This window comes from Helianthus annuus, chromosome 16, assembly GCF_002127325.2.
Source record: "Helianthus annuus cultivar XRQ/B chromosome 16, HanXRQr2.0-SUNRISE, whole genome shotgun sequence".
NCBI classification, from domain to species: Eukaryota; Viridiplantae; Streptophyta; class Magnoliopsida; order Asterales; family Asteraceae; genus Helianthus; species Helianthus annuus.
The window spans coordinates 9,048,411-9,073,159 of NC_035448.2; the positions used below are offsets into that span (position 1 = coordinate 9,048,411).

At 36.7% G+C, this 24,749-nt stretch overlaps 5 protein-coding genes across 6 annotated transcripts; 2 read left to right on the forward strand and 3 right to left on the reverse strand.

The window, feature by feature from the left end:
- Window positions 1–1,820: 1,820 nt before the first annotated feature.
- LOC110915914 lies at window positions 1,821–3,212 on the forward strand. The gene is made up of 5 exons (XM_022160663.2): window positions 1,821–1,973; window positions 2,251–2,366; window positions 2,473–2,543; window positions 2,635–2,772; window positions 3,003–3,212. Exons 1-5 carry the CDS (start codon window positions 1,922–1,924, stop codon window positions 3,010–3,012), a joined length of 387 nt encoding a protein of 128 aa, XP_022016355.1. The 5' UTR covers window positions 1,821–1,921; the 3' UTR covers window positions 3,013–3,212.
- A 2,269-nt stretch (window positions 3,213–5,481) lies between these two features.
- On the reverse strand, window positions 5,482–6,336 carry LOC110915915. Its single transcript, XM_022160665.2, has 2 exons — window positions 6,053–6,336; window positions 5,482–5,895 (listed from the first exon to the last, which is right to left on the reverse strand). The coding sequence occupies exons 1-2, from the start codon at window positions 6,243–6,245 to the stop codon at window positions 5,732–5,734; spliced, it is 357 nt and encodes a 118-aa protein (XP_022016357.1). The 5' UTR covers window positions 6,246–6,336; the 3' UTR covers window positions 5,482–5,731.
- Window positions 6,337–6,471: 135 nt separating this feature from the next.
- LOC110915913 (protein RER1B) lies at window positions 6,472–10,055 on the reverse strand. Of its 2 annotated transcripts, none has more exons than XM_022160661.2 (4): window positions 9,915–10,055; window positions 7,970–8,341; window positions 7,279–7,459; window positions 6,472–6,767 (listed from the first exon to the last, which is right to left on the reverse strand). In XM_022160661.2, the coding sequence occupies exons 2-4, from the start codon at window positions 8,317–8,319 to the stop codon at window positions 6,711–6,713; spliced, it is 588 nt and encodes a 195-aa protein (XP_022016353.1). In that variant the 5' UTR covers window positions 8,320–8,341; window positions 9,915–10,055; the 3' UTR covers window positions 6,472–6,710. The 2 variants fall into 2 exon arrangements, with proteins under 2 accessions (XP_022016353.1, XP_022016354.1); XM_022160662.2 differs by having other exon boundaries at window positions 7,970–8,337; window positions 9,915–10,009.
- Window positions 10,056–14,971: 4,916 nt separating this feature from the next.
- LOC110915912 (gamma carbonic anhydrase 1, mitochondrial) lies at window positions 14,972–18,887 on the forward strand. Its single transcript, XM_022160660.2, has 5 exons — window positions 14,972–15,168; window positions 16,203–16,346; window positions 16,930–17,055; window positions 17,513–17,664; window positions 18,417–18,887. Exons 1-5 carry the CDS (start codon window positions 15,054–15,056, stop codon window positions 18,609–18,611), a joined length of 732 nt encoding a protein of 243 aa, XP_022016352.1. The 5' UTR covers window positions 14,972–15,053; the 3' UTR covers window positions 18,612–18,887.
- Window positions 18,888–21,496: 2,609 nt separating this feature from the next.
- On the reverse strand, window positions 21,497–24,412 carry LOC110915911 (proteasome subunit alpha type-1-B). Its single transcript, XM_022160659.2, has 2 exons — window positions 23,939–24,412; window positions 21,497–22,143 (listed from the first exon to the last, which is right to left on the reverse strand). The coding sequence occupies exons 1-2, from the start codon at window positions 24,287–24,289 to the stop codon at window positions 21,670–21,672; spliced, it is 825 nt and encodes a 274-aa protein (XP_022016351.1). The 5' UTR covers window positions 24,290–24,412; the 3' UTR covers window positions 21,497–21,669.
- Between the last annotated feature and the right edge of the window lie 337 nt (window positions 24,413–24,749).

Below are 24,749 nucleotides of genomic sequence, written 5' to 3' on the forward strand. Positions count from 1 at the left end.
GTGTCATAAGGTTAAAGCCTTACAGGCTTACTGTATAAGGCATTCCCATGGATGTGCTCATGACCGCACCTCGAGCCAAAGGCGGGGTGACCATGGCTTGTTTTCACGAAGTAGCAATGGGAGGGGGAACACTTGAAGCTGGTGACTGTCATAATTGATCAAGAGTGGTTTTATGCCCCATAGGTGCACCAGTTGTAACGGGTTGGGAGGTAAATAAGGGAAAAGCGGTTGGACTCGGCCTCCCCAAAAGCTAAAGGGCTTGAGTGGTTGTTCTGTCATACTGGGACCAGCTTCAAGGTAAGATGTGGCTGAACGTGAGCTGCTAAAAGGAAGAGATGGAGGACCAGGTGACAATGAGGGTTAAGACTCCTCATAATTTAGTCTTATTCTCACCCTTTTTTCCCTTTCTAAGCTCACATGCTAGTTGAAAAGAAATCTTTGTAAGAAATTTCTAGCTACTCCCTCGGGTGCTAGATCTATGCGTTCCGGTGTATGCATTGCATCGATTTGAGTAGGTGCAATCCCTGATCGAGATGGGGGTTGGTGTTTGAAAAGAAGTGAACTCCGGGAACATAGTTCCCGTTGGAGTTCTTCCGGGAGTAGAAAGAGGTGTAGATCTAACCGGTGAGATCCGACCAGGATATTGTGTTAAATCGGTGTTGTTAGGCACCTGATTTACCTTGCCAAGAGACTCGCTTTCAGACATGATGTAAAAAGAAAATGGAGCTACACAACTGGTCTTTAAGATAAAGTAAGCGGCGTAGCCCCACGGTGGGCGCCAACTTGTTGACGCAACAAATACAAGACCAAGGCCTGTAGCGATATCTCCGGGTAAAAGGGTTCAGGGTTTCAGTTAGCCTAACGCAGGTCGTGGGGTCCCCCCACGTTTGCAAGACGTGGAGAGAGGTTCATTAGTGTTATTGTTGTTCTCCTTGAATTCTAGACCGATATGAAACCAGCCCAGAACGTAATCGTGGGAGAAGATGAGTTATCTAGTGTGAAGAAGAGAAGCATAAAGCTAGTTCTCATGGGAGAAGAAGAAGAGAAGCAAGCATGAAGCTTGTTCTCGAGAGGGAGAAGGAGAATCAGAGAGTTAAGATAGTTTTCTGCTGATTCTGGAGTGTCCCATATGCTTAACATGGGCTGCAATTTATAGGGGAAGAGGTTTCTCAAAGGGGAAACTTTTAACTAGTAAACCTGGCTTGCAGTGAGGGGCTTACCCTTTTAGGGGTTAAAGGGTTTGGACCTGCGGACAAAAGGGGGTTCTCTGTGCACATGTTCTGTCTGTGTAGAAATGGTTCACACGTTAAGTGTTGATGTGACCGGATACTGTGCTTGTCCTTTTTACTGTTCATGACCGTTGGACTACTTCCGAACCTTTTAACCTTTCAACATTTTAAACTGTTGTGTCTCTAATCAGGTTGTTAAGGTTTGAGCTACCCCCGTCATCAGAGTTCATTTACCTCCACATCCGAAAATGGTTCCCTTGACCAGGACCAGACCATTTGGTGCCCGATGTATCTCCTTCTTGGTTCAACCTATCCAATTATCCATAGCCAAACAATCTTTTACCTTTTCATGAGTTTATTTATGTGGATGTCATCTTGTTTTAAATCTTGAATAATAATTCCTTTTTTTATCACAAGTAGGCCAATTTGAATATTCATGATTCTTTACTTATCATATAACTATAAAATACGTATACATATGCAAGCGTTCACGTAACATAACAATCTAAAACAACCATATATAATTCATTACTTGTCAACATCCATTAGTCAACTATTTGGCATTTACCACCAATTTTTATATAAAAATTGTTAGTGTGCATATATAGACTATCATCAAGTGACACTATATATACATACAACTACCCCTCAAAAGATCAAATTATTTGAAATTGTTCTAAAGAACTTAGAAAATGGGTTCTCTAATGGCAGGTTGGGGATCACATGTTCATGATCTTCAATATGGTATGTTTTCTTCTCTTCTTTTATTGATTTGAATTCAAGATTTCTCATGGAATCCCGATCACAGACCAGTGGCGGATCCAGAAATATTTTCCAAGGGGTTCCTTTTGGTATATTCTCACTAATTTTTTCGAAATCATTCAAGGTTTCTACTAACTTTTTTCTATTTTTTTCCAAACGGAGGGGTTACTGGGAACTGGGTCCGCTGGTGTCACAAACACAAGCTCAATATATCGATCAAGTATGTGTTTAAGTTTCTCTAATGGGTTTTTGTTTGTAGAGAGGAATAGGTCACTAACCAAAGAAGAGATCGCTAGTTTTTGGAGATTGAAGAAGATGGAAGAGGAAGAACTTTTCTTTCTTAAAGCTTCTCATAGACTCTCAAAGGAAGATAAGGTACAAACAATCATAAATATATATTTTTTATTTATTTATTTATTTATAAGTTAATATATATCAAAGACTACACGTATTTAATTTTGGGTTTTTTCATGGATAATAGAGTGAGCCTCTTTCTCCAAGTCTTGTAAAGGAAGAAGATAGTATGGAACCACTTCTAAAGAAACATGGCTGGTATGGTTTTTTTTATTATTATAATTTTATTATATTTATTTATTTAATTACAAATTTAATACATTTTAAATTTAAATTGTGCTTTATGCAGGTGGATTAGTAGCAAGTGGGCTTTTTTGAATGAACCACCAAACATGTCATGGAAAGCAACATCCAATTATGTTGCACAATTTCACATTGCTACTAAACACATTGATACCTTTGATCTCCAGCCAGCTTCTAAAGGCATTACTGTTTAAGGATTAGGTTCAAGAGTGAACACTAGTGTAGCTTGCGAACTGAGTGAACTAATCCTGGCCATACACGTTTGTAGATCAATGGCCAATATTTGATGTTGAAATACACTAGTGTATTTTACGATTTGATGATGAGATCCTGGCATACACGTGTGTAGATCAATGGTCAGAATTTGTTCACTCGGCTCGTAAATACACTAGTGTTCACTCTAGAACCCCACCCTACTGCTTAAAGACCACAATATTTATAAAAAAAATTGTTGGTTTGTTACATTAAGTCATTATCTTATTTATATAACGATGATATCATAGTCCAAAACTGGAATTTGTAATATCGTTGTAAACGTGTAAATTGTGTGTGTTTGGGTCTTGAAGTGTACATTTATTAAACGTATCATGTCGTTTTATATATGTTATGGTGTTTTGTATAGTATGTTATAGCGTTCGACCATCATTTTGGTATGTTGTGTTTACGTTGCTAGCACGACTAGATTGAAAGATAATGACACGATTGAAAAAGATGTCGATGTTCATGACAACCGTTCATTTCATCAAGAAAGTGACATATGAACTATATGATAAGTTTTTAAATTCTTTTAATAATATTGTACAACAAGGAATCTTTGTACCCTCCAATTATTTAAAGCAAATTGTCATTAATAAAATTATCAAGTTTGAAACTCAATTCACATGATTTAGTTTGAGTTGAGATGTGCTTTATGATGTCCTTAAGCGGGTAGGGATCTCGGCAAAAAAGGAAGCTCCGGTGAACTTTTTGACCGATCCATTAGAAGGGAGATCTACCCTACGGTCCACTGACATTCTTGTTTTTGGGTGGGAAGGAGGGAAACATGTGTGCGTCGATTTGACAGGTGTGTCCCCCCTCGTTGAGCTAAGGAACCACGGGTTTGTGGCGAGACAGGCGATAGCCAAGGCAGAAGCGAGCAAAGTAGCTAATCACGAAAAAGCTTACATAGAGAATCAGCATGTGTTCGTCCCATTCGCTTTCGATACTTTTGGCGCTCTCGCCCTTGAGGCGGTGTGGTTCCTCAAGCGGGTTCAGCAGGTGGTAAGCAGTAACACCGCGCATGTTATGGGGCAGAATTTTGTGTTTAGCATGGTAGGGTTTGCTATTCAGAAAGGGGTAGCGTCGCAACTTGTTGCTCGTCTAGCTGCCATTAGTCTGTAATCGTCTCTGTTTTTAAGACAAATATTTGTACTTGCATTATAAAATTATGTAATTTAAAAATAAAAAAATAAAAAATAAAACCTGGGCTCAAGTTACTTTTTACCACTAGTGGTGATAGAAAACAAAAGTTGATTTTAGCATACAAATAACCTATATACGCAACCTAAAAAGCTATCTATACCACATCCTAATGTACAAACAATATGTCACGTGTAAAGAGGCGCTCCTGATGTATGCGCCTAATGTACAATAGTCCCCGCAAGCACTGAGAAACGTTGGGGCTTGCGCCTGATTGTGCTTCGCGTCTAGACGTGCTTATTTAAAACCAAGCCGACACCAACACCGCTAACCAGTTGCTATTGGCGCCACCACAGTCGTTGCCATCACCATTGACGCTAGTCATCATAAAAAGATATGGTGGGCGAGCCAAGCATGGCCAAACCATCTTTGACCCAAACTCAATTGTCACGTTTTTTCTTAAAGATGCTCATTTCAATCTACTACACTTGAGGTGCACAAAAAATGGTTCCAAGAACCTAAGCCGACTTCAAAACCCAACCTGACCCGTTTGCAAAAGCGATCCATATAGGACCCGGTTCAGTTCTAGATCAACCCACTAGTTCTTAACCGGTTATTGTATTCTAATCCATGAATTGGTTCTCAAAACCCATTAACCGACTATTACCATTAAAAAAAGAGTTAATTACTGTTTTTGTCCATGTGGTTTGTCAAAAATCACTACTTCAGTCCATTAGTTTAAAAATTGCGATTTCAGTCCCTGTGGTTTCACTTTTGTAACCATTTCAGTCCCTGTGGTTTCACTTTTGTAACCATTTCAGTCCCTGTGGTTTCACTCTCGTAACCATTTCAATCCATTTATTCTGTTAGTACAGGGACTGAAATGGTTACGGAATTGAAACCATAGAGACTGGAATCGCAATTTTTAAACTAATGGACTGAAATAGTGATTTTTGACAAACCACATGGACGAAAACAATAATTAACTCTAAAAAAAATTAAAAAAAATAAATAAATAAATCTAGTCATTTATAGCCATTAAACTAGCCAAAACGAATTTTAATTTATGTTAACTTTATTTCTTTAGTTTAAATTTTATAAACGCAAAAAAATATAAAAACTATATAATATGTAATTTTGTTAGATTTATCGTTTATAATAATTTACATTGAATACATATTTAATGTTTTTAAAATTATTATAAGAGTTATTGGATTTTATACACAATAAACGGTTAGTGACCCAAAACGGGTTCCACTTGGAACCGATTTTAACTCGTGTTAACCATACCCAGAACTGGTTTTGTGCACCTCTAGTTACATAAACCAACACAAACCGACCATTTGCTATTCATAAATGGTCTACATGTGAAAAAGAAGAAGAATACATTTAATGGATTAGTTTATATCATTGAAAAATAAAATTATATTATTAAGTATATAAATTATTTTGTACAACTCTACAAGCACTAAATGATAACCTACTCATAAAGAGGTGTTCACAAACACACAAGATAAGATTCATTATTGTTCAATGATGGTTGATTCACCTTGAAGCAACAACCTTTAGCTTTAAGATGCCATCATTAGGATTATATATATATTTTTTTTCATTCGAGATAACCGCCTTTCTCGGTCTGTCTTGTATACGAGTAAGAGTGGCGTTTTATAAAAAAAAATGGTCAACTTGGTTCGGTACGTAACTATACAAGATGAACCAAGTAAATCAAGAATATTGACCAAATTTCAGATAAGTTTTGATGATGGTGATGGAGATGGAGATGGTGAAGGTGATAATGATGGTGACGCGTGTATTTCTTTCTTGGGGCGTCCGATAGATCCAAGAGCTCGTCTAGACAATAAACTGACCTCTTTGCTACTTTGGACAATGCCCTCGTTCTTTATCCCACCTACATAACACATAACAAAAGTTATTTCAAAGATTTAACGTTTCTTTCTTGAACGTAAAACAAGAATCAACGACCAAGATGACAAAAGTTGAATGATCATTTAGACGATAAAAGAACATACAAATGTCATGAACAATCATGTTATACGATTACATACCATTGTGATCCAAGACGTTTGCAGATGCAGACAACCGAATGAGGATAGGTGTGACGACAGTGAGAGCCGCCCAGAAGAACAGTATCACGACAAAGGTTCTCCCCAGCATTTCTTCAAGAAATGATTGGTAGCACAAACTCACAAAGCTTGGAAACTTTGTCAGAGAATGTAATTTATACAACAACACACACATATATACATATATATTTATAAATGAGCTGTAAGAGATGAATATGATTAAGAAAGATAGTGTTGTTAAGAATATAAGATTATTATAACCACCACCACTTCAAATAACCATATTATTTGGACATGAAAAGGTCAGAAAGTACTTAACAATGAACTTGGAGAGTCTCTCTAGGTGGTAGTTGAGAAGTGGTTGTACCAATCAGGTACATACAGATATGACAAATATTCCATTTGGTGGGGTCAAAACTGTAATTATACATACCTTATGCAATTATAAGGTTCTCAAACAAAAAGGGCCACCTGTTAAGTGTTAACTGATGCATATATTGTAATAAAACCAGCAGACAGTATTATTCTTAGAGAATCATTTACGCTTAATCGGCAATCAGAGTTGTTTCTACTGTGTTATAATAGCAAAATATCAGAACTCGTTTACTGCTACACTATCATCCTGAAATCTGAATCCTAGTCAACCTCGGTGATTTGGTGAACCGCCAGCTGCAGGTGTCTTCCTTCCGCCGTATTTCTGAGTCACGAGAAAATATGAGTTGGTCTTCTTGGCTGAAATTTTAAACTTTAATATTTGTATAAGAGTAAACTGCCGTTTTGGTCCCTGTGCTTTGGTCACTTTTGCCACTTTAGTCCAAAACTCAAACCTTTTGCATCTGGGTCCCTCTGGTTTCAGTTTTATTGCCATTTTGGTCCAAAAATGAAATCAGATCACATTTTTCTTATAAAATCCTGCTATTTTGTCTTTTTCCTCAGGGGCAAAAATGGTCATTTCTTTTTTATAAATAAATACCAGATTTTATAAGACAAATATGACCTGATTCGCCCCTGAGGAAAAGGTCAAAATTGCAGGATTTTATAATACAAATATGACCTGATTTCATTTTTGGACCAAAATGGCAATAAAACTGAAACCACAGGGACCCAGATGCAAAAGATTTGAGTTTTGGACTAAAGTGGCAAAAGTGACCAAACCTCAGGGACCAAAATGGCAGTTTACTCTTTGTATAATAATACGGTGGTCTTACCTGCTTTCCGAAGCTAAATGGGACGTATTTGTATTTAATCATGTGCATGATTTGGCGCTTCATGGTGAGAGCGAAAAGAACAATCCAATAGCAGAGCAGTATTGGCCAGAAAACGGGGACATCGAATAGAGAAAAGAATGTCATCAAGAAGGCTACGATAAAAGCCTTTGTGATGGCATACCTGAAAATATGAAACAGATGAACTAGTTTAGGGGCTGTTTGTTTACCTCTTAATGAGGCTCTTAATGGTTCAGACCCTCTTACTGGTTCAACACTTAATGGTTCAGACTGTTTGTTTCACGAGCAGATGTCTGAATGGTTCAGACATTTGCCTCTGAGTGGTTAAGCATTATACAGAGTCTGAATGGTTAAGACCTCTAATCTGAATTGGTCAGACATTTGCCTCTGAACGGTTAAGCATTATATAGACTCTTAATGGTTCAGACTTCTTACTGGTTCAGCACTTAACCATTCAGATGTTGTCAAATAGCCTAGTCTGTTTAGTTACTAACTACAAATGATTAAGAAAACATTACGATATCCTTAATAGGCTTATTAGTGCATAGAGTTTTTTGTATTTGTATTGCATACATTTTAGAAAAAGTAAACAAATAATATATGTATACTTTTCAATTATCAAAAAACTGAATACTTTCACATCATCACGAAATGCGATAGATGCTAAACTCACCAAAACTTAAACTCCGGAAGGCGGCGAATGAAAGGCCTAAACTCGTCAGATTCTTTTGTAGGAAGTGAAGCCCCATCCAAAGCTTCCAACTCAGGATCAACTTTTGGAGAGAGAAATCCAATCAGCAAATTCAAGATGTAAATCCCGAGACCATAAGAGATGACGTAAAATCCTGCAAGATAATACACCCGCAACACGTAAATCGCCGCAACAGCAAGCGTCCCGATCCACCTATGAACAAGAAGCGGTGTCGATTTATCTAGATAAAACTGAAATGCCCTTGAGAATTCAGTCTTCCACTTGGCTAGTGATGCCATTGGGGACGCAGCATCACCCCCTAATCCTTCCATTTCAACAAACTTTTAAACCTTTCTGCACATCATTGCTTAATTAGATGATAACATAAGTGAAGGACAAAATTAACAACAATAACTGTAACATAACTATTCCAGTTATGGCTGTTAACGACCCGAACATTCGTTGAACCGTTCGGCAGGAAGTTCGTGAACGAACATGAACAAGAAATTCCATTCGATTAACTAAATTAACGAACATAAACAAAGGTCGTGTTCGTGAACGTTGGTAATTTGTTCGTTTACGTCCATTCATGGTCGTTTGTTTTGTATAGTTTATGTCCAGTCATTAGAAACTTAGATCGTTAAAACATTATTTTGGGATAATTATTTTATGAGTATGCCATTTTAGTCCTGTGGTTTAGGCCATTTTGCCAGTTTAGTCCAAAGGTTTCATTTTTCGCCTGTGGGTCTGAAAAGATTTCACCGTTGCCATTTTAGTCCACTGGGTTAACTTCATCCATTTTTTCTGTTAACAAGAAGGGCAATTTGGTCATTTTATATGGCCGAATTGCCCTTCTAGTTAACAGAATTACATATAAAATGACTGAATTGCCCTTCTCGTTAACAGAAAAAACGGATGAAGTTAACCCAGTGGACTAAAATGGCAACAATGAAACCTTTTTAGACCCACACGCAAAAAATGAAACCGATGGACTAAATTGGCAAAATGGTCCAAATCACAGGGACTAAAATGGCATTTGACTCTTATTTTATGCTTTACCTTTCTTTTGAAATAATTATGTTTATGAAATGTTTGAAATTAAAAATGTTGTTTTTTAATTTAAAAGAGTTAAATGCCATTTTAGTCCCTGTGGTTTGGGCCATTTTGCCAGTTTAGTCCAAAGGTTTCATTTTTAACATGTGGGTCCAGAAATGTTTCACATTTGCCATTTTAGTCCACTGGGTTAACTTCATCCATGTTTTCTGTTAACGAGAAGGCCAATTCGGTCATTTTATATGGCTGAATTGCCCTTTTAGTTAACGGAATTACATACAAAATGACCAAATTGGCCTTCTCGTTAACAGAAAAAATGGATGAAGTTAACCAAATGGACTAAAATGGCAACTGTGAAACCTTTTTGGACCCACAGGTTAAAAATGAAACCTTTGGACTAAGCTGGCAAAATGACCCAAACCACAGGGACTAAAATGGCATTTAACTCAATTTAAAAAATGATATATGTTTGTTTATGTGAACTGTCAAACAAGGATTTTCGTTTGACACGTTTAGCGTGAACAAGTTTAACGCTAAATGAACGAACATGAACAAGGCTCCGCTCGGCTCGGTTCGGTTACAGCCCTAGTTTCAATTTTGCAGCATCTAAAACAACAAAATTAGTACAATGAATCGGTCAAATTAAGCAGTTAAGATGTAGAATTACACTAGGGTTTCAGTACAATGGATCTAGGTCAAGGGGAATGACTGTGTTGAGACGATCATGAATGGAGGTGTTATACAGATAATATTTGACCTAATTTACAGATGTGTATGTATCAAGAAATTGTTGAGTGCGAATCAATTGTGATTATTGAAAGATAAACATGTAAATGGATCGAAAAATAGAAAAAGTGAGAGTTGAAGAGCTTACCGAGATGAAATTTTCTTGATTTTTAGGGTTCTTTGCGTGTTATTTGGTCCGATAAGTTTTCAGATTTCCACCGAGTAGATTTTTATTTGGGTTTTAGGGTTACACTTTGATAGATAGATCTTAAAAACTAGTGATTCTTTGTTTTTTACTGGTTTTATGCCCCCGTCTACGTTACGGGGCACTAAGCCAGATATCTCTAAGTTTCATAACATATAGTGTTTCGGTTATTTGTACAAACACCATTTTATACCTAAAAATAATTAAATTCAATATAATTAAAAATTATTGTAAAAAGATCAAATCGCTTTGGTTCATGTTTTAGTAACATGCGAAATCGACAGTATAATATGCGATATATTCAACACCTAACTTTCATGTTTATTAACATGAGATATTCCCAGTTTGCGAAATCATATAACATGCGAAAATATTAAAAAACGTTAATGTAACACTTACTTGTTTGTTTTGAAAGTAGCATCAAACGATATCACATCCCCGAACTCCATAAAGTTACGCTTGCATAACCTATCGGCCCAGAACAAACCAGTTAACCGTTTGTCCTCATCAACAGAATATTCAAAAGAAAAATCAACTAAATATTATTTTTTATCAGTCAGCCTATTGATCAACATGTCTGCGTCATATTCTCCTATATAGCTATTAATTCGAGTTCTAAAGTTTTTGAAATCGTCGACCATTGCGCCAACTTTCTCGAAACCACCATCTCGTTTTCTCATTATATGAAAAACTTTGACAAGGCCAAGGTTTAGAGTACCTAGTTCCCATATCAATTCATCTTGGACTTCTGAAAATTGCCTGTAAGCTGGCAACATATGAATATCTTGTGGACATACAAACTTATGATTATGACCATCAACAAATTTATTGACTGTAAATGATCTCTCATCCACTGAACAAATCATAAGTTGAGCTTTGCACCCAGTTCTAGTGGTTCCTCTATTCCTTGTTTTGTATGGCTTTCTTGACTTCGAATAAGCATCGTCAATAAACAATGGCTTATGTCCATCTTTAGAGCAAACAAAATACTTAGTTTTGATCATACCACCACTGTGGACTTCACCACCTTTGCGGGAAGAAAAAACAGTTAACTTAGCATATGTTTGGTAAAACACGTATGCTTGTTCGACAGAATTAAATTGCATTCCAACCACAGAGGTAGCTGATGCTTCAACCTCCAGAATATAAAGCCTTTCATCTACAGAATTAAATAAAAAGAGACACCAACATGTTTTATATATAATGAAAAGAGTAAACTGCCATTTTAGTCCCTGTGGTTTGGTCAGTTTTGCCACTTTAGTCCAAATCTCAAACTTATTACATCTGGGTCCCTGTGGTTTGCATTTTGTTGCCATTTTAGTCCAAAATCCAAAAACCCTAGTTTTTTGACTGTTGCAACCTCCTATTTTGTCCTGTAGTGCAGGGGCATTTTGGTCATTTTTTAAATTTAATTTGTTTTAGTTTTTTTTAGAAAAAATATATGAGGATGATGATGATGATGATATTGGGGATGATGATGATCAAAATGGCAGTTTACTCTCTCTCTCTCTTCTCTCTCTCTCTTCTCTCTCTCTATAGTACCACAACCGCCACCTCCTTCCCCACCCCTCAAACCCTACCAGACCTCACCTCCTTCCTCACCCCTTAAACCCTAAATCCATCGTCGGTCTGCCAGAAAATCCGTCCTCCACCTCGACCCCACCCCCACTACGGCTTCCACTACTCCACTCTCACTCTCCTCGACCTCACCCCTCAAACCCTAAATCCCCAAAAATCCGGCACCGAAGAAGCACCGGATCACACCACCGCTGTCTTCGTGCCATTTTCACTGTTGAAAAGGGTGGTGATGGTGGCTGCATTTGGTGGGATTTTCACTGTTGAAGTGAATCAGAGGTAGTAGGGGTGTTGTGGTGGTCGTCGGAAAAGATTTCAGAGGTTTCAGGTTATGTTGGTGGTGGTGGCCGGAGAATGGAGGTGGAGGTTATCTGAAAATAGAAATGGTGGTGGTTGGTATTTATACTTGATTCAGAGTCCTTGATTTATTTATACTTATTTCTTTCGGTTCGTGAGTCCTCCAGATCTGGATCTTTGTGTTTTCATATTGGTCACTGCAAATTCATTTGATTTGATTTTGTTATTGTTTGTTTGACATTTGTAGATCGGATGAGTGTTCGATTTGAATTTTGATCAGTTTTGATGTTGAGTTTTTGAGTCCTCCAGATCTGGATCTCATATAATCAATGATACATTTTGTATACTTTTGATGTTGAAGGTGATGAGTGTTCAATTTGAATTTTGATCGGTTCTGATGTTGTGTTTTGAGTCGGTTTTTTGTTTTGTAACTTCAGATCTGAATTTCGTATAATCAATTATACATATGTGCAGGCTGTGATGATGATGTTTGATGATGTTCTTGAAGATACAGATCTGAGCCTTGTTTCTTTTTACAAATCGGTTTTTGATTTTCTTGAAGATGATGTTCTTGATTTGCTGGTTTTTCCAGGTTTTGATGATGATGTTTGATGATGTTCTTGAAGATACAGATCTAAGCCTCGTTTCTTTTTACAAATCGGTTTTTGTTTTGATTTAACTTTAATGAAATTGTATTTTTATTCTGGGTTTTGTTCTGGTTTCTTGATTTTCTTGAAGATGTTCTTGATTTTCTGGGTTTTGATGATGAAGTTTGATGATGTTCTTGAAGATGATGTTATTAATTATTGAAATGTTATAATAAATTAACATGGACCAAAATGCCCCTGCACTACAGGACAAAATAGGAGGTTGCAACAGTCAAAAAACTAGGGTTTTTGGATTTTGGACTAAAATGGCAACAAAATGCAAACCACAGGGACCCAGATGTAACAAGTTTGAGATTTGGACTAAAGTGGCAAAACTGGCCAAACCACAGGATCAAAATGGCAGTTTACTCTAATGAAAACTACATGCGATTTATCGGACTCGTAACATGCGATTTATTGAAACTCCAAACTTTCATGTTATGAACGTGCGAATTGTTGGACTCATAACATGCAAACTTGACATTTTGATTAGATGTTTTATACATGCGATTTATGATATCATAACATGCGAACCCAGCATTCAGGTCTAACTTCGCATGCGAATTGTTAGACTCATAACATGCGAACTTAAACACTTTGATTCCATATTAATTATCCTCTAATAACATTGAAAACCTTCCAATCAATTATAATCATACAAAAATCATTACACCGAGTACATAAAACAACTGACATTGAACAATTTAAACATCTAAATTAACAAACTTACTATTGGAACACTCATTTACACCACTTGTATTTGCATTTGCATTTGCATAATTAAGATTTATTACTTCATCAGTCATAACTCTCTGATAAGCAGACAATTGAACGTGATCACCGACCAATCGAGCATTTTCAAACTCGACATCTGTGTTCCGTCCGGTACTGCTCTGTGGATCCATTGAAAACAACAATCGATTCAAACCCTAACACACAAAAACGAAAACTGCAGTGTATTGTTTTGAGAATTACAAAATTTGAAACTGATACGATTCATAATTACCGGGATTGTGTTGCAACGAACTTCTCGCGATCTGCTTATTGAATAAATAGACTAATTTGCCCTCCGCTGATTGAATGAATTGTCTGATATACCCTTACGAAAGAAAAATGAATCAGGGACACGTGTACGGCTGTGGATATAACGTATGTAATGTAGGATTAGGGTATTTGTATTCTACACTTCATATATATATATATATATATATATATATATATATATATATATATATATATTGGAGAAGGATCATTTAGGAACCACCCTTTATTGCGAGAACCAATGTGAACATAACCAAAAATACCTAAAAAACACACACATTTTTTTATATTTTTTTAATGAAAAATAGCTGGATTTCGTTATTAAAAACATTAAAAATTTTGGCTACTAAAAGTAGTGTTTTTTACATAAAAAATATTAAAAAAAAATTGTGTGTTTTTTATATTTTTTTTAGATTTTTTTAGGTTTTTTGGGGGGTTTTGTTTTTAGCATTTAGCTTGGATGGGGGGTGGGGTTTAGTATTTTTTTTTTTTTTTTTTTTGTGGGGGGGGGAGGGGATTGGGGGGGGGGGGGGTTAGTTTGTTTTTTTGGGAGGGGGTGTTAGATTTTTTTAGGCTATTTTGTTGTGTTCACATTGGTTCTCGCAATAAAGGTGATTCTCGCATGAACTCTACCATATATAAATATATATATTACAAATTTTTCACTATTCAACCAAAGGGCTGCAAACGAACTGAACGAACACAAACAAGACCTTGTTAGTGTTTGTCTGTTAAGAGATATATGTGTTCGCGAACCGTTCACGAACACTTATCGAACGAGATTTTATGTTTGTGTTCGCTTGTTAAGGAAATGAACTTGTTCGTGTTTGTTTGTTAATTTTAGGAAACGAACAAAAACAAACGTTGACGAACACAAACGAGCATAAACAAATGTTCATGAACACAAATGGAAACAAAAAACACAAACAATCGTTCATGAACAGAATATATAATTCACCGACACTTATTAGATATTTAATTTGTCAGAATTTTGAAGTATTTAAATAAATATAAACACTGATTAACTATCGAACACAAATGAACACGTTACCGAACGTTCACGAACATAAACGAACAAACACGACCTCTGTTCATGTTTGTTCATTTAACTGAACGAACGAAATTTCTTGTTCGTGTTCGTTTATTTAATAAACGAACTTCCCGCCAGTGGCGAAGCTTGAGATTTCCGACGGGGGGTCGAAAACGCATATACCCAAAAAAATTTGTAGAACCGGAGGGTCAAAAACATATATACCAAAAAATTTCTATACGAAAACTAAATGCTCTCTGAGCGAAAAGTTCGGGTGGTCGGCCACCCCCTCCCGCCCACTTAAGCTGCGCCCTTGCTTTCCATCGAACGGGTTCACAAACTATTCGCCGAAAGTTTGGTTCGTTTACATCCCGTTTTCAACCATATTTTGTAAGAAGTATTTGTACGCACACAAATAAGCTGTTGAGGCAGGCAGGCAGGCTGGTGTAAACAAGGGGCAAAAGGTTGAAGAGAGTCAAACAGTGATCGGCGATGGGAACCCTAGGAAGAGCTGCCTACACCGTCGGATTTTGGATCCGGGAAACGGGTCAAGCCATGGATCGTCTCGGCTCACGCCTTCAGGGCAACAATTTCTTCAAAGAACAACGTATTCAAATCCCAACTTCTCATTTCTTACTTTCAAATCCCCTTCATTTCACTTTTTGGATTGTGGGTTTTGTGACCCATCATTAGATTTAACATACAACTCAAAAAAGTTGAGATTTTGATAGCTCATATGCTGAAAAATTGTGTTTTTTTTTTTTTTTTTGTGCTGGGAATTTATGTTATTGTTTGTGAATAGTTGATTGTGATTTACATTTAATTTGTATTGTTAGTTTGTTATTGTAGGTATTAGTTTTGACTCAGTTAACATTGTGTCTTAGGGGCTGTTTGACAACTTCTGAATGGTTAAGTGCTGAACTAATAAGAGGTCTGAACCATTAAGTGTTGAATCAGTAAGAGGTCTGAACCATTAAGAGCTAGTATAATGCTTAGCCGTTTAGAGGCAAATGTCTGACCAATTCAGGTTAAAGGTCTTAACCATTCAGAATTAGGGGCTGTTTGTTTACCTCTTAATGAGGCTCTTAATGGTTCAGACATCTTAATGGTTCAGACTGTTTGTTTCATGAGCAGATGTCTGAATGGTTCAGACATTTGCCTCTGAATGGTTAAGATTTATACAGAGTCTGGATGGTTAAGACCTCTAATCTGAATTGGTCAGACATTTGCCTCTGAACGATTAAGCATTATACAAGCTCTTAATGGTTCAGACCTCTTACTGGTTCAACACTTAATGGTTCACACCTCTTACTGGTTCAGCACTTAACCATTCAGATGTTGCCAAACAGCCAGTATAATGCTTAACCATTCAGAAGCAAATGTCTGAACCATTCAGACATCTGTTCCCGAAACAAACAGTCTGAACCAGTAAAAGATCTGAACCATTAACAACACTCTAGGAAAATGAAGTAGGACGGTTTCAGTTGGATCAGATTCGTGTTCGGTATCCGTTATAATAAAATTCCACAATCATCCTTTCTTCTCTCAAAGCAGAAATTTCATATCAATTCTTGCAGGTGTAGGGTATTCAATACTATCATGTAATTAATCTTTCTTTGAAACTATCTTTCTTTTTGTCAGTGTCCAGGCACCGAACTCTTATGAATGTATTCGATAAAGCCCCTGTGGTTGCTAAAGATGCATTTGTGGCCCCGAGTGCGTCCGTCATTGGGGATATTCAAGTAGGATCAGGATCGTCTATTTGGTATGGATGTGTTTTGAGAGGTAAGGTTTAACCATTTTGGTTTGTATTAACGGATTTCAATAGTCTCGTACATCCTTTAGCTACAATCATATTCCTGGTTGCAAAAGTCGCTAGGCGCTCCCTAGTCGGTCGACCGGGGAGTTGAGAGTACTCGGGGAGTACTCGCCTACTCGGACATGTTAAATTATAAAGAAATTAGTTTTTGGAAACAAATATATGTCATATAACATAAATTTACTAATATCTATAAAAAAGACGTGAAAATGATATTCATTCTTTAATATGATAGGCATAGAAATTATGTTTTGTTATTTTTTAACTCAAACTTGGCCCGAGTTGACCTACGAGATACGATTTTGGCTGAAGTTGACCACGTTTGACCGATTCCAAGTAATTAGGCGGAGTCAGAGAAAGTCGTCTCGGCAGCCTACCTTGTAGCGACTACTCGGGGAGTACTCGGCCTTGGAAACCTTGTTTTACAACCATGATCGTATTTATGCAACAAAAAAATATTGCGTTAACTGTTATCTTGATCATTTGGTATGTGACAGTAATTGATAAACGAGAATCGATGCTGAAAAATATGTTTTTTTAATTATATAGGTGATGTGAACAGCATTAGTATCGGATCGGGCACTAACATACAGGACCATTCACTTGTTCATGTTGCAAAATCTAATCTACCGGGAAAGGTGCATCCTACGGTGATTGGTGACAATGTGACCGTCGGTGAGCAATCTGTTTTGTAATGTTTTTAAACGTTTCTTGTTTTCATGAAGTGATTTAAATTATGAGTTAAATGCCATTTTAGTCCTTGTGGTTTGGGCCATTTTGTCAGTTTAGTCCAAAGGTTTGGAACATTGCCATTTTAGTCCAAATAGTTTCAAACGTTGCCATTTTAGTCCACTGGGTTAACTCCATCCATTTTTTATGTTAACTAAAAGGGCAATTCGGTCATTTTATATGACTGAATTGCCCTTCTAGTTAACAAAATTACATATGAAATGACCAAATTGCCCTTCTAGTTAACAGGAAAAATGGATGGAGTTAACCCAGTGGACTAAAATGACAACGTTTGAAACTATTTGGACTAAAATGGCAACGTTTCAAACCTTTGGACTAAACTAGCAAAATGGCCAAACCACAGGGACTAAAATGGCACTTAACTCTAATATATATTATGCAGGTCATAGTGCTGTTTTACATGGATGCACGGTTGAGGATGAAGCTTTTGTTGGTATGAAAGCGACACTTCTTGACGGAGTTGTTGTAGAGAAACATGCGATGGTTGCTGCCGGAGCCCTTGTTCGACAAGATACTAGAATTCCCAGTGGCGAGGTACCAATTTTTTTTTTTTTTATCTCATTAGCAATCTTTTATTATTTTATCTACCAATATAGATTTCTTGATGTTCAACTGGGCGGGTCGGGTTAGCGAACCCAAACAAGTTTCTTATTTGTGGTTTTAATTTTCTAGTAAATTAACATGTAAAACTAAAATCTCATTGTAAAATGCCATTTCGTCCCTGAGGTATGGCCAGTTATGTGACTTTCGTCCAAAGATTTGTTTTCCCGCATTCGGATCCAAAAGGTTTGAAATCTTGCCAATTTCATCTGGCTCGTTAACTCCATCCATTTTTCTCCGTTAAGTCAGGGGTATTTCCGTATTTTTTGTTAACTTAAAGGGCAATTCGGTCTTTTTAGCGGTATTCGGTCTTTTAACATAAAGTGAAAAGGATCGAATTGCCGCCCTTTAAGTTAAGAAAAAAAGAAGAAAATACCCCCGACTTTAACGGGGGAAAATGGATGGAGTTAACAAGCCAGATGAAAATGGCAAGATTTCAAACCTTTTGGGTTCAGATGCGGAAAAAACAAACCTTTGGACAAAAGTCGCAAAACTGGCCAAACCTCAATAACTTTTTAATAAAGTGATAGTATGTGAATACACCTTAACTACCTGTTTTCTGTTGAATATACACTTCTTAACTTAACCCTGTTGACCCGTTAGAGGTCAAACATTAATGGGCCAAACCCATTAGAGATTGAACATAAATGGGCCAAAACACGTAACATTTGGGAATACGGTAACAGGTATGGGGAGGTAATCCTGCTAAGTTCCTAAGAAAGCTTACAGACGAAGAGATAGCTTTCATTGCTGAGTCAGCAGCCAACTACAAGAGCCTAGCCCAAGTTCATGCCACCCAGAATGCCGAGCCACTTGACCAAACGGACTTTTTAAAAGTGGTACAAAAAAAGGCGAATGAAGCCAAGACTCTAATCCAATAATTGTTGGCAAAAGCACGAAAGAGGTTATCTCGTTAATAAATTTGTCATCAAGGTACTTTTCTCCTGGTGAGTTTTTTTTTTTTTTTTTTTTTTTTTTTTTTTTTTTTTAATAAAGAATGAACATATCAGTGTTAGAAAGGTTATGATTTGTTGTATTGCTTGTTTACCATTCATGCATTTGAATGGATCTGATGTATTTTGTGCCCCAGTCGATGTGGGTTGAATCGGAATTAAAGTTATTTGAACCATGCGGGTCTTTGATCCATTTAACATCAATCTTACTGTTCTATATTAACTAGTCTTTATTGTCGGATGCGAGTAATGAAGTATGTATGTATGTCCCGCTATCACACGACCCGTGGCTTTAGAGATAGGTTAGTTGGGTGACCGTTTATCGTCTTTTGGATTCAGTTGGGCATGTACATATAGAGACGGTAAGAATCAAATAAAAAGTATTTTTTAAAGAAGCTTAGACCAAGCGTAAGCGTAATGGGCGTTTTTTTGCCCCCAATCCCGCCCAAACACGCCGGGGAACCACCCCCTGGGCGTGTTTGGCTGGTTTTTGTGTTTTGGCGTGTTTAAAATCACACTTGGAGCAAATTTGAAGGGCCAATCACATTTAATCTTCCTTTTTTTTGCCAATAGCTTTTTTTGTTGGTTTTTTTTTATTTTTATTTAATTCTCTACACCCTTTAACATAATGTCCACATCCTCACTACACCCATTTTAGAAAAACGCTCAATAATGCCCCTTGCTGATTGTACTGCCACATGGTGGAAAACGCTCAAGGTGGGGGCATTATTCACCCTTACCACTACGCATGGTCTTAGAAAGAATTTAATGACAAAGATATAATTAATGAAAAGTTAAATATGGTTGAGATGACCAAAATATGTAATGCAGTTGAGATGAGCAAAAAATGTAATGCAGCAAGTTTAATTGTTTTATTTAAATTTAGCTGTAATCAATTTTTTATATCTCTAATAACTTTTATATACTTGACTTTTAAAAAATAGTTATACTATAAAATTCAATTTTGTATTCCTTTTAATATGATGATAGTCCAACTGTATAAAAAAAACAATGTGCCTGTTGACTTTAACTGTGTTTTGAAGCTCGTTATAACGATGCATCTAAAAAGGTTTAATACTATAACAATCCGTCTAACTTGGTATATAAGTTACATGCTAGCTTATTACCAGGGCCGGCCCAAACCAGGGGTGAGCACACCTGGCTTGGGCCCGTTTCTTCTGAAAGCGAAATTTTACATTTTCTATATATATTTTATTACATATGTATACATGCTTTTTTTAATTATAAAACCTAAAAACTTATTTGCTTAATACTTAAAAATTAAATCTATCCCAATATAATACCTAAAAACTTATTGGCTGAATGCCTAAATACTTATTGGCAATGTTGATCCATAAACAACATTAAAAAAATAGTTTATATAATTTAACTCCTAAGAGCCTTTTTTTTTGGCTCATCTAAGGCACTTGAATCTTCTCGACCATCCCTGACAAGTGACAATGCATATTTTACTCAATTGACAAAGTATAGAAAATTAGTTCAAAAGATTTTAAGATAACTCCTACGGCCCTACAATATCAAAGAAAATCTTTATCAGTTCACGTTTCAGGTAAAATAGATTATCTAAATGGGCTAATTATATATCCATGACTATAAAATGTGAACATTTGAAGTTTTCTCGTGTGGGCCACGCCACTAGCCATGCATTGCATAAAACTTTAATTTTTTCTGTATATAATAATAAACTGTTTTTGTTAAAACTTATTGGCAATATTGATCCTTAAACAACATAATAGAAATTAGTTTATATAATTTAACTCATTAGGTCCTAAGGGCCGTTTTTCCGGCTCGTCCAGAGCTATTGAATTCTCAGAACCGGCCCGACCCTCATTACAATGTGCATCCAAACTTTTTATTGTTAGTTTTAATTTTAGTGACTTTTAATGGTGTGTTCATTACAACTAGGCGCCAAGCATCACAATGCTTCCAGTTGTTTTAAGTCATATATAGCGCAAATAACATGCCCCGCTACAATGGTGCGTTATTCAGTTGAAGAGTTTCCCACTTACGTATATTACCACCAAAATCAAATGTAACTAAATTAACGCAACCATCCTTTGCGCCAGGACCTAATGGATATACGTGCGTCGCATCATGTTTTAACAGAATACCGAAGGGCTGGTTTAATCCATAGCTGTCGCAATACGCTACCTGAATCGACCAGTTTAAGGTATGAATAAAAGCAACCTTTGATAACCTTACCTTGAACATGAAAGCTTGTCATTTTCCAAGCTTTCAAGTTTTAAAAAAATTGATCGGAAACTAATAATATTGCATCAAGGCTGCAAGAAGCCATCTAGCAAACTAATACACGGCAGTTGATCTCACACTCCCACGGTCGGAAATTTGATCACAAACTATATACTAAGCAGTTAATGCGGTAAAAAATCGGATTCGGTCAAGGACCGATATTTGAGATATCAGTAATCGCGGTGGGATATCGGTAATTTTAGTTCATGCTGAATTTATATATATAGCAATTTAACACTAACAATTCACAATTGTAGCAAGTAGTAACAAATTAAAACTTATAACACTAACATTTAACAATTAAGACTTAAAACACTAATGACAGCAATAAGAAGAAAGATGAAAGGTAGAACTAAGAAGAAAAGTACTAATATCGGGAAAATCGGTGATTTATCGGTCAATACTGCCGATAATGTCGGTACCAATATTCTCTGATCAATACTTTGTACCGATATCTCACCAAGGGACTGATAGCCAATATATCACTGATATATCGGCGATAATAACTGCAAAGACTATATATGACACAACGTTAAAACTAATAACGAAAACCAAGAATTAGTAGATACCACACTTCCTGTAACTTGCTTAATTAAGAGTTGAAAAGGTTCCCATCATTGAAATAAAAGCTCAAAATAAAATTTGCAATTCCAACACATCATGTCCATTTAAAATTCTAGAACAATAAGTACGATCAACGAACCATCTGCAGCCCTCAGATATCCATCGGAGCGGTCTCTTCCTCCGCAGCAGCTCCTCCCTGGTCAGCAGCGGCACCACCAGCAGCTTCCTCTGCACCACCAGCAGCTGCAGGGGCTTCTTCCCCAGAAATCTCAAACTCGTTAATCAATGCTTGTACAGTTGCTTGATCCAGTATATTAAACGCTTCTCCTACTCCAACCACAGAAACCGTGCACACACTGCTGGTGAGTTTTTCTCCTTGCAGGGTCTCTCTGATGGCAAATAGCGCGTCCTTGATGAGCTCGTCTCGGGAAGATTGTGGGAAATTCTCAAACTTACGTTCCAAGTACGTTTTAGCAGCTTGTGAACGGGACCCGATGGCGAAGGCTTGATATTCGAAGTAGTTTCCACTAGGGCAGTTGTAGTAGAGATGGGCCCCGGATTCGTCTAATCCAGCAACTAACAGACCCACACCATATGGACGTTTCCATGACCGCTGGGTGCACACCTGTCATCCCAAGAAAAATATGTATGTTATTAAAACACTAATGTATTGATGCCGCTAACTAGCAGTTATTTGTGTTTGAAGAAAAATATGTATGTTATTAAAACACTAATCTATCTAGTATTAAAAGTAGAGTAAATTACAAAAATCGTCCTTTATGTATGTCACTTATTGCAAAATGTGTCCTTTGTCTTCAATAATTACAGAAAACGTATTTGATGTTTGCAAACCCTTGCAAGTTATGTCCTTTAGCCCTTACTCAGTTAATTTTTGTGGTTAAATCTGAACAAATGGACCCCACATGAGGGTATTGTTGTGGTTAAATTTGACCAAATGGACCCCACGTGAGAGTAAAATGACCAAAATACCCTCATGTGGGGTCCATTTGGTCAGATTTAACCACAAAAAATTAACTGAATTAGGGCTAAAGGACATAACTTGCAAGGGTTTGCAAACATCGAGTACGTTTTCTGTAATTATTGAAGACAAAGGACACATTTTGCAATAAGTGACATACATAAAGGACGATTTTTGTAATTTACTCTTAAAAGTATTATAAAATTACTCTATGTTAACAAGAGATGCATCTATTTTGGTAATCCCGGTAATTGAACAGTGAATTGATTAACTTATAACAAGAATGCGTGTTTCCACACTGAACTCTGTTATCTTTCTATCCCCTCAAGTTATCTACAAGTCTAAAGTCTAAACATCAAACTTCATCACTGCACCTTCACTACTGACTACTCTGAATATGTCATTTCACATTTCCAAGCATGATTATAGTACTTTTTTATATTGTATTCAACAGTTATGGAAATGCATAACAATTGTCATCTTGATTCAGCATAGCATTACTTAACAGTAACTTCCGTAGACAAAGAATATGTTAATATAACCATGTGTGAGAAACTAGAGAAAAAAAAGCACAGGCCATTTATATTTTACATAATTAAAATATGTAATAGAATGTACAATAAAAATTGCAAAAAACAATCTGCAACAAATACTCAGGGTGGGCGTACTCATATTTACCGAGACTCCTTACGAACAATCTGCATAGAATATTGAGCAGCTAAAAACGGCACAAATGCCACACACAAAAACGCGAATAGACACAACTTCATGCACCTATAACCTTAAATGAGTAGTTCATTTGTTCATATAAAGTACCAAACATAACTATTCACACACAGTTGCTGAAAAGAAGTAAAAAGGAAAGGGGCTGAATGAACAATAACTTAACCACAATAAAAGTTTTAACACATACTGTAAATTTACCATTGTATACATCTTCTTGTTACCATCCAAACAATAACCATCAACAAATAATTCACGAATAAGTGAATAACACGACCACCGATCGACCAAACCAACAATTAACAAAACAACTAAATCAAGATGTCGCATTTACAACATTTCCAACGCAACAAAACATCTATCCTGTACATCTCAAATGCGTTTTTCCGTAGACAGTTACGCTCCAACGGTTTTCAAACTTAAAACCATCAAGGCATTAACCTCAAACTTACCACTCACATTAGCATGTATCATTAATCTCCCAAAGCATTTCAGTAAACTCTAGTTTCATACACATAGCTAACATAATGTCCAATATTTCACCTCACACACACTATTCATATATTATTAACTAAAAAACCTCCTAGCATACCATAACCTAGTTCCCATAACCAATCCAATAACTAATTAGAACAACAAATATAAACTATCTAACAATCTCCCCAAACAAAACCCTAACAGTTGAATACATATAAATCTATTGGTAAGAAAGGACAACCTGAGCTTTATCAGCCAATTGAACAACTAAGCGGCCAACAGGAAGCGGAGATTCATAAGTATAGCCATAATTAATACACTCGGATCGCATATACCGCGACAAAACACGACCGTCGGCGGTTAAACCGGCGATAGCGACACCGATATGGTCATCAACCTTGAAGATCTTCCGCTGGTGGGAGGAAAGCTCGGAGTTGGCCTTGTTGACGCAGGCGAGAACGGCGTGAGTGTTGGATCGGAGGCCTATGGCTGCAGATCCTTGCTTAACGGCTTCCATGGCGTATTCTACCTGGAATAAACGGCCTTGTGGTGACCATGTGGTGACGTCGGTGTCGTATTGGTTTCTGAACATGGTGGAATGATTGATGAAGAAGAAGATTGGTTGTTTAGGGTTAGAGTGTGGTGATTTGTTTGGGACGATGAGTCTGGTGAGGGTTAACTATGGGCTTTTCTTTTTCATCAAGCCAAGTTTTGGTGTTTTTTTTTTCTTCTTTTTTTTTTTTAAATAAAGAAAACGGTGTCAAGCCAAGTTTTTTTTTTTTTTTTTTTTTTTTTTTTTTTTTATACATGGTTGTAAAAATCCATACTAGACGTCGTTACTGATTAATTCCTAGTTAATCAAAATTAATTCTAATTAATTCCTGATTAGTCTTGATTAATCGCTAGTCTTCACCTCACCGTTCGACTAGCGACTAGCGATTACTTCAATACTGATTGAAGGAAATGAAGAATTTGTTTCATTTTCGGTGGATGCAATGAAGGTTTTCAGCTAGGTCATGTGTGAGGTTTTCAGTTCGAATCCTGAGCTCACC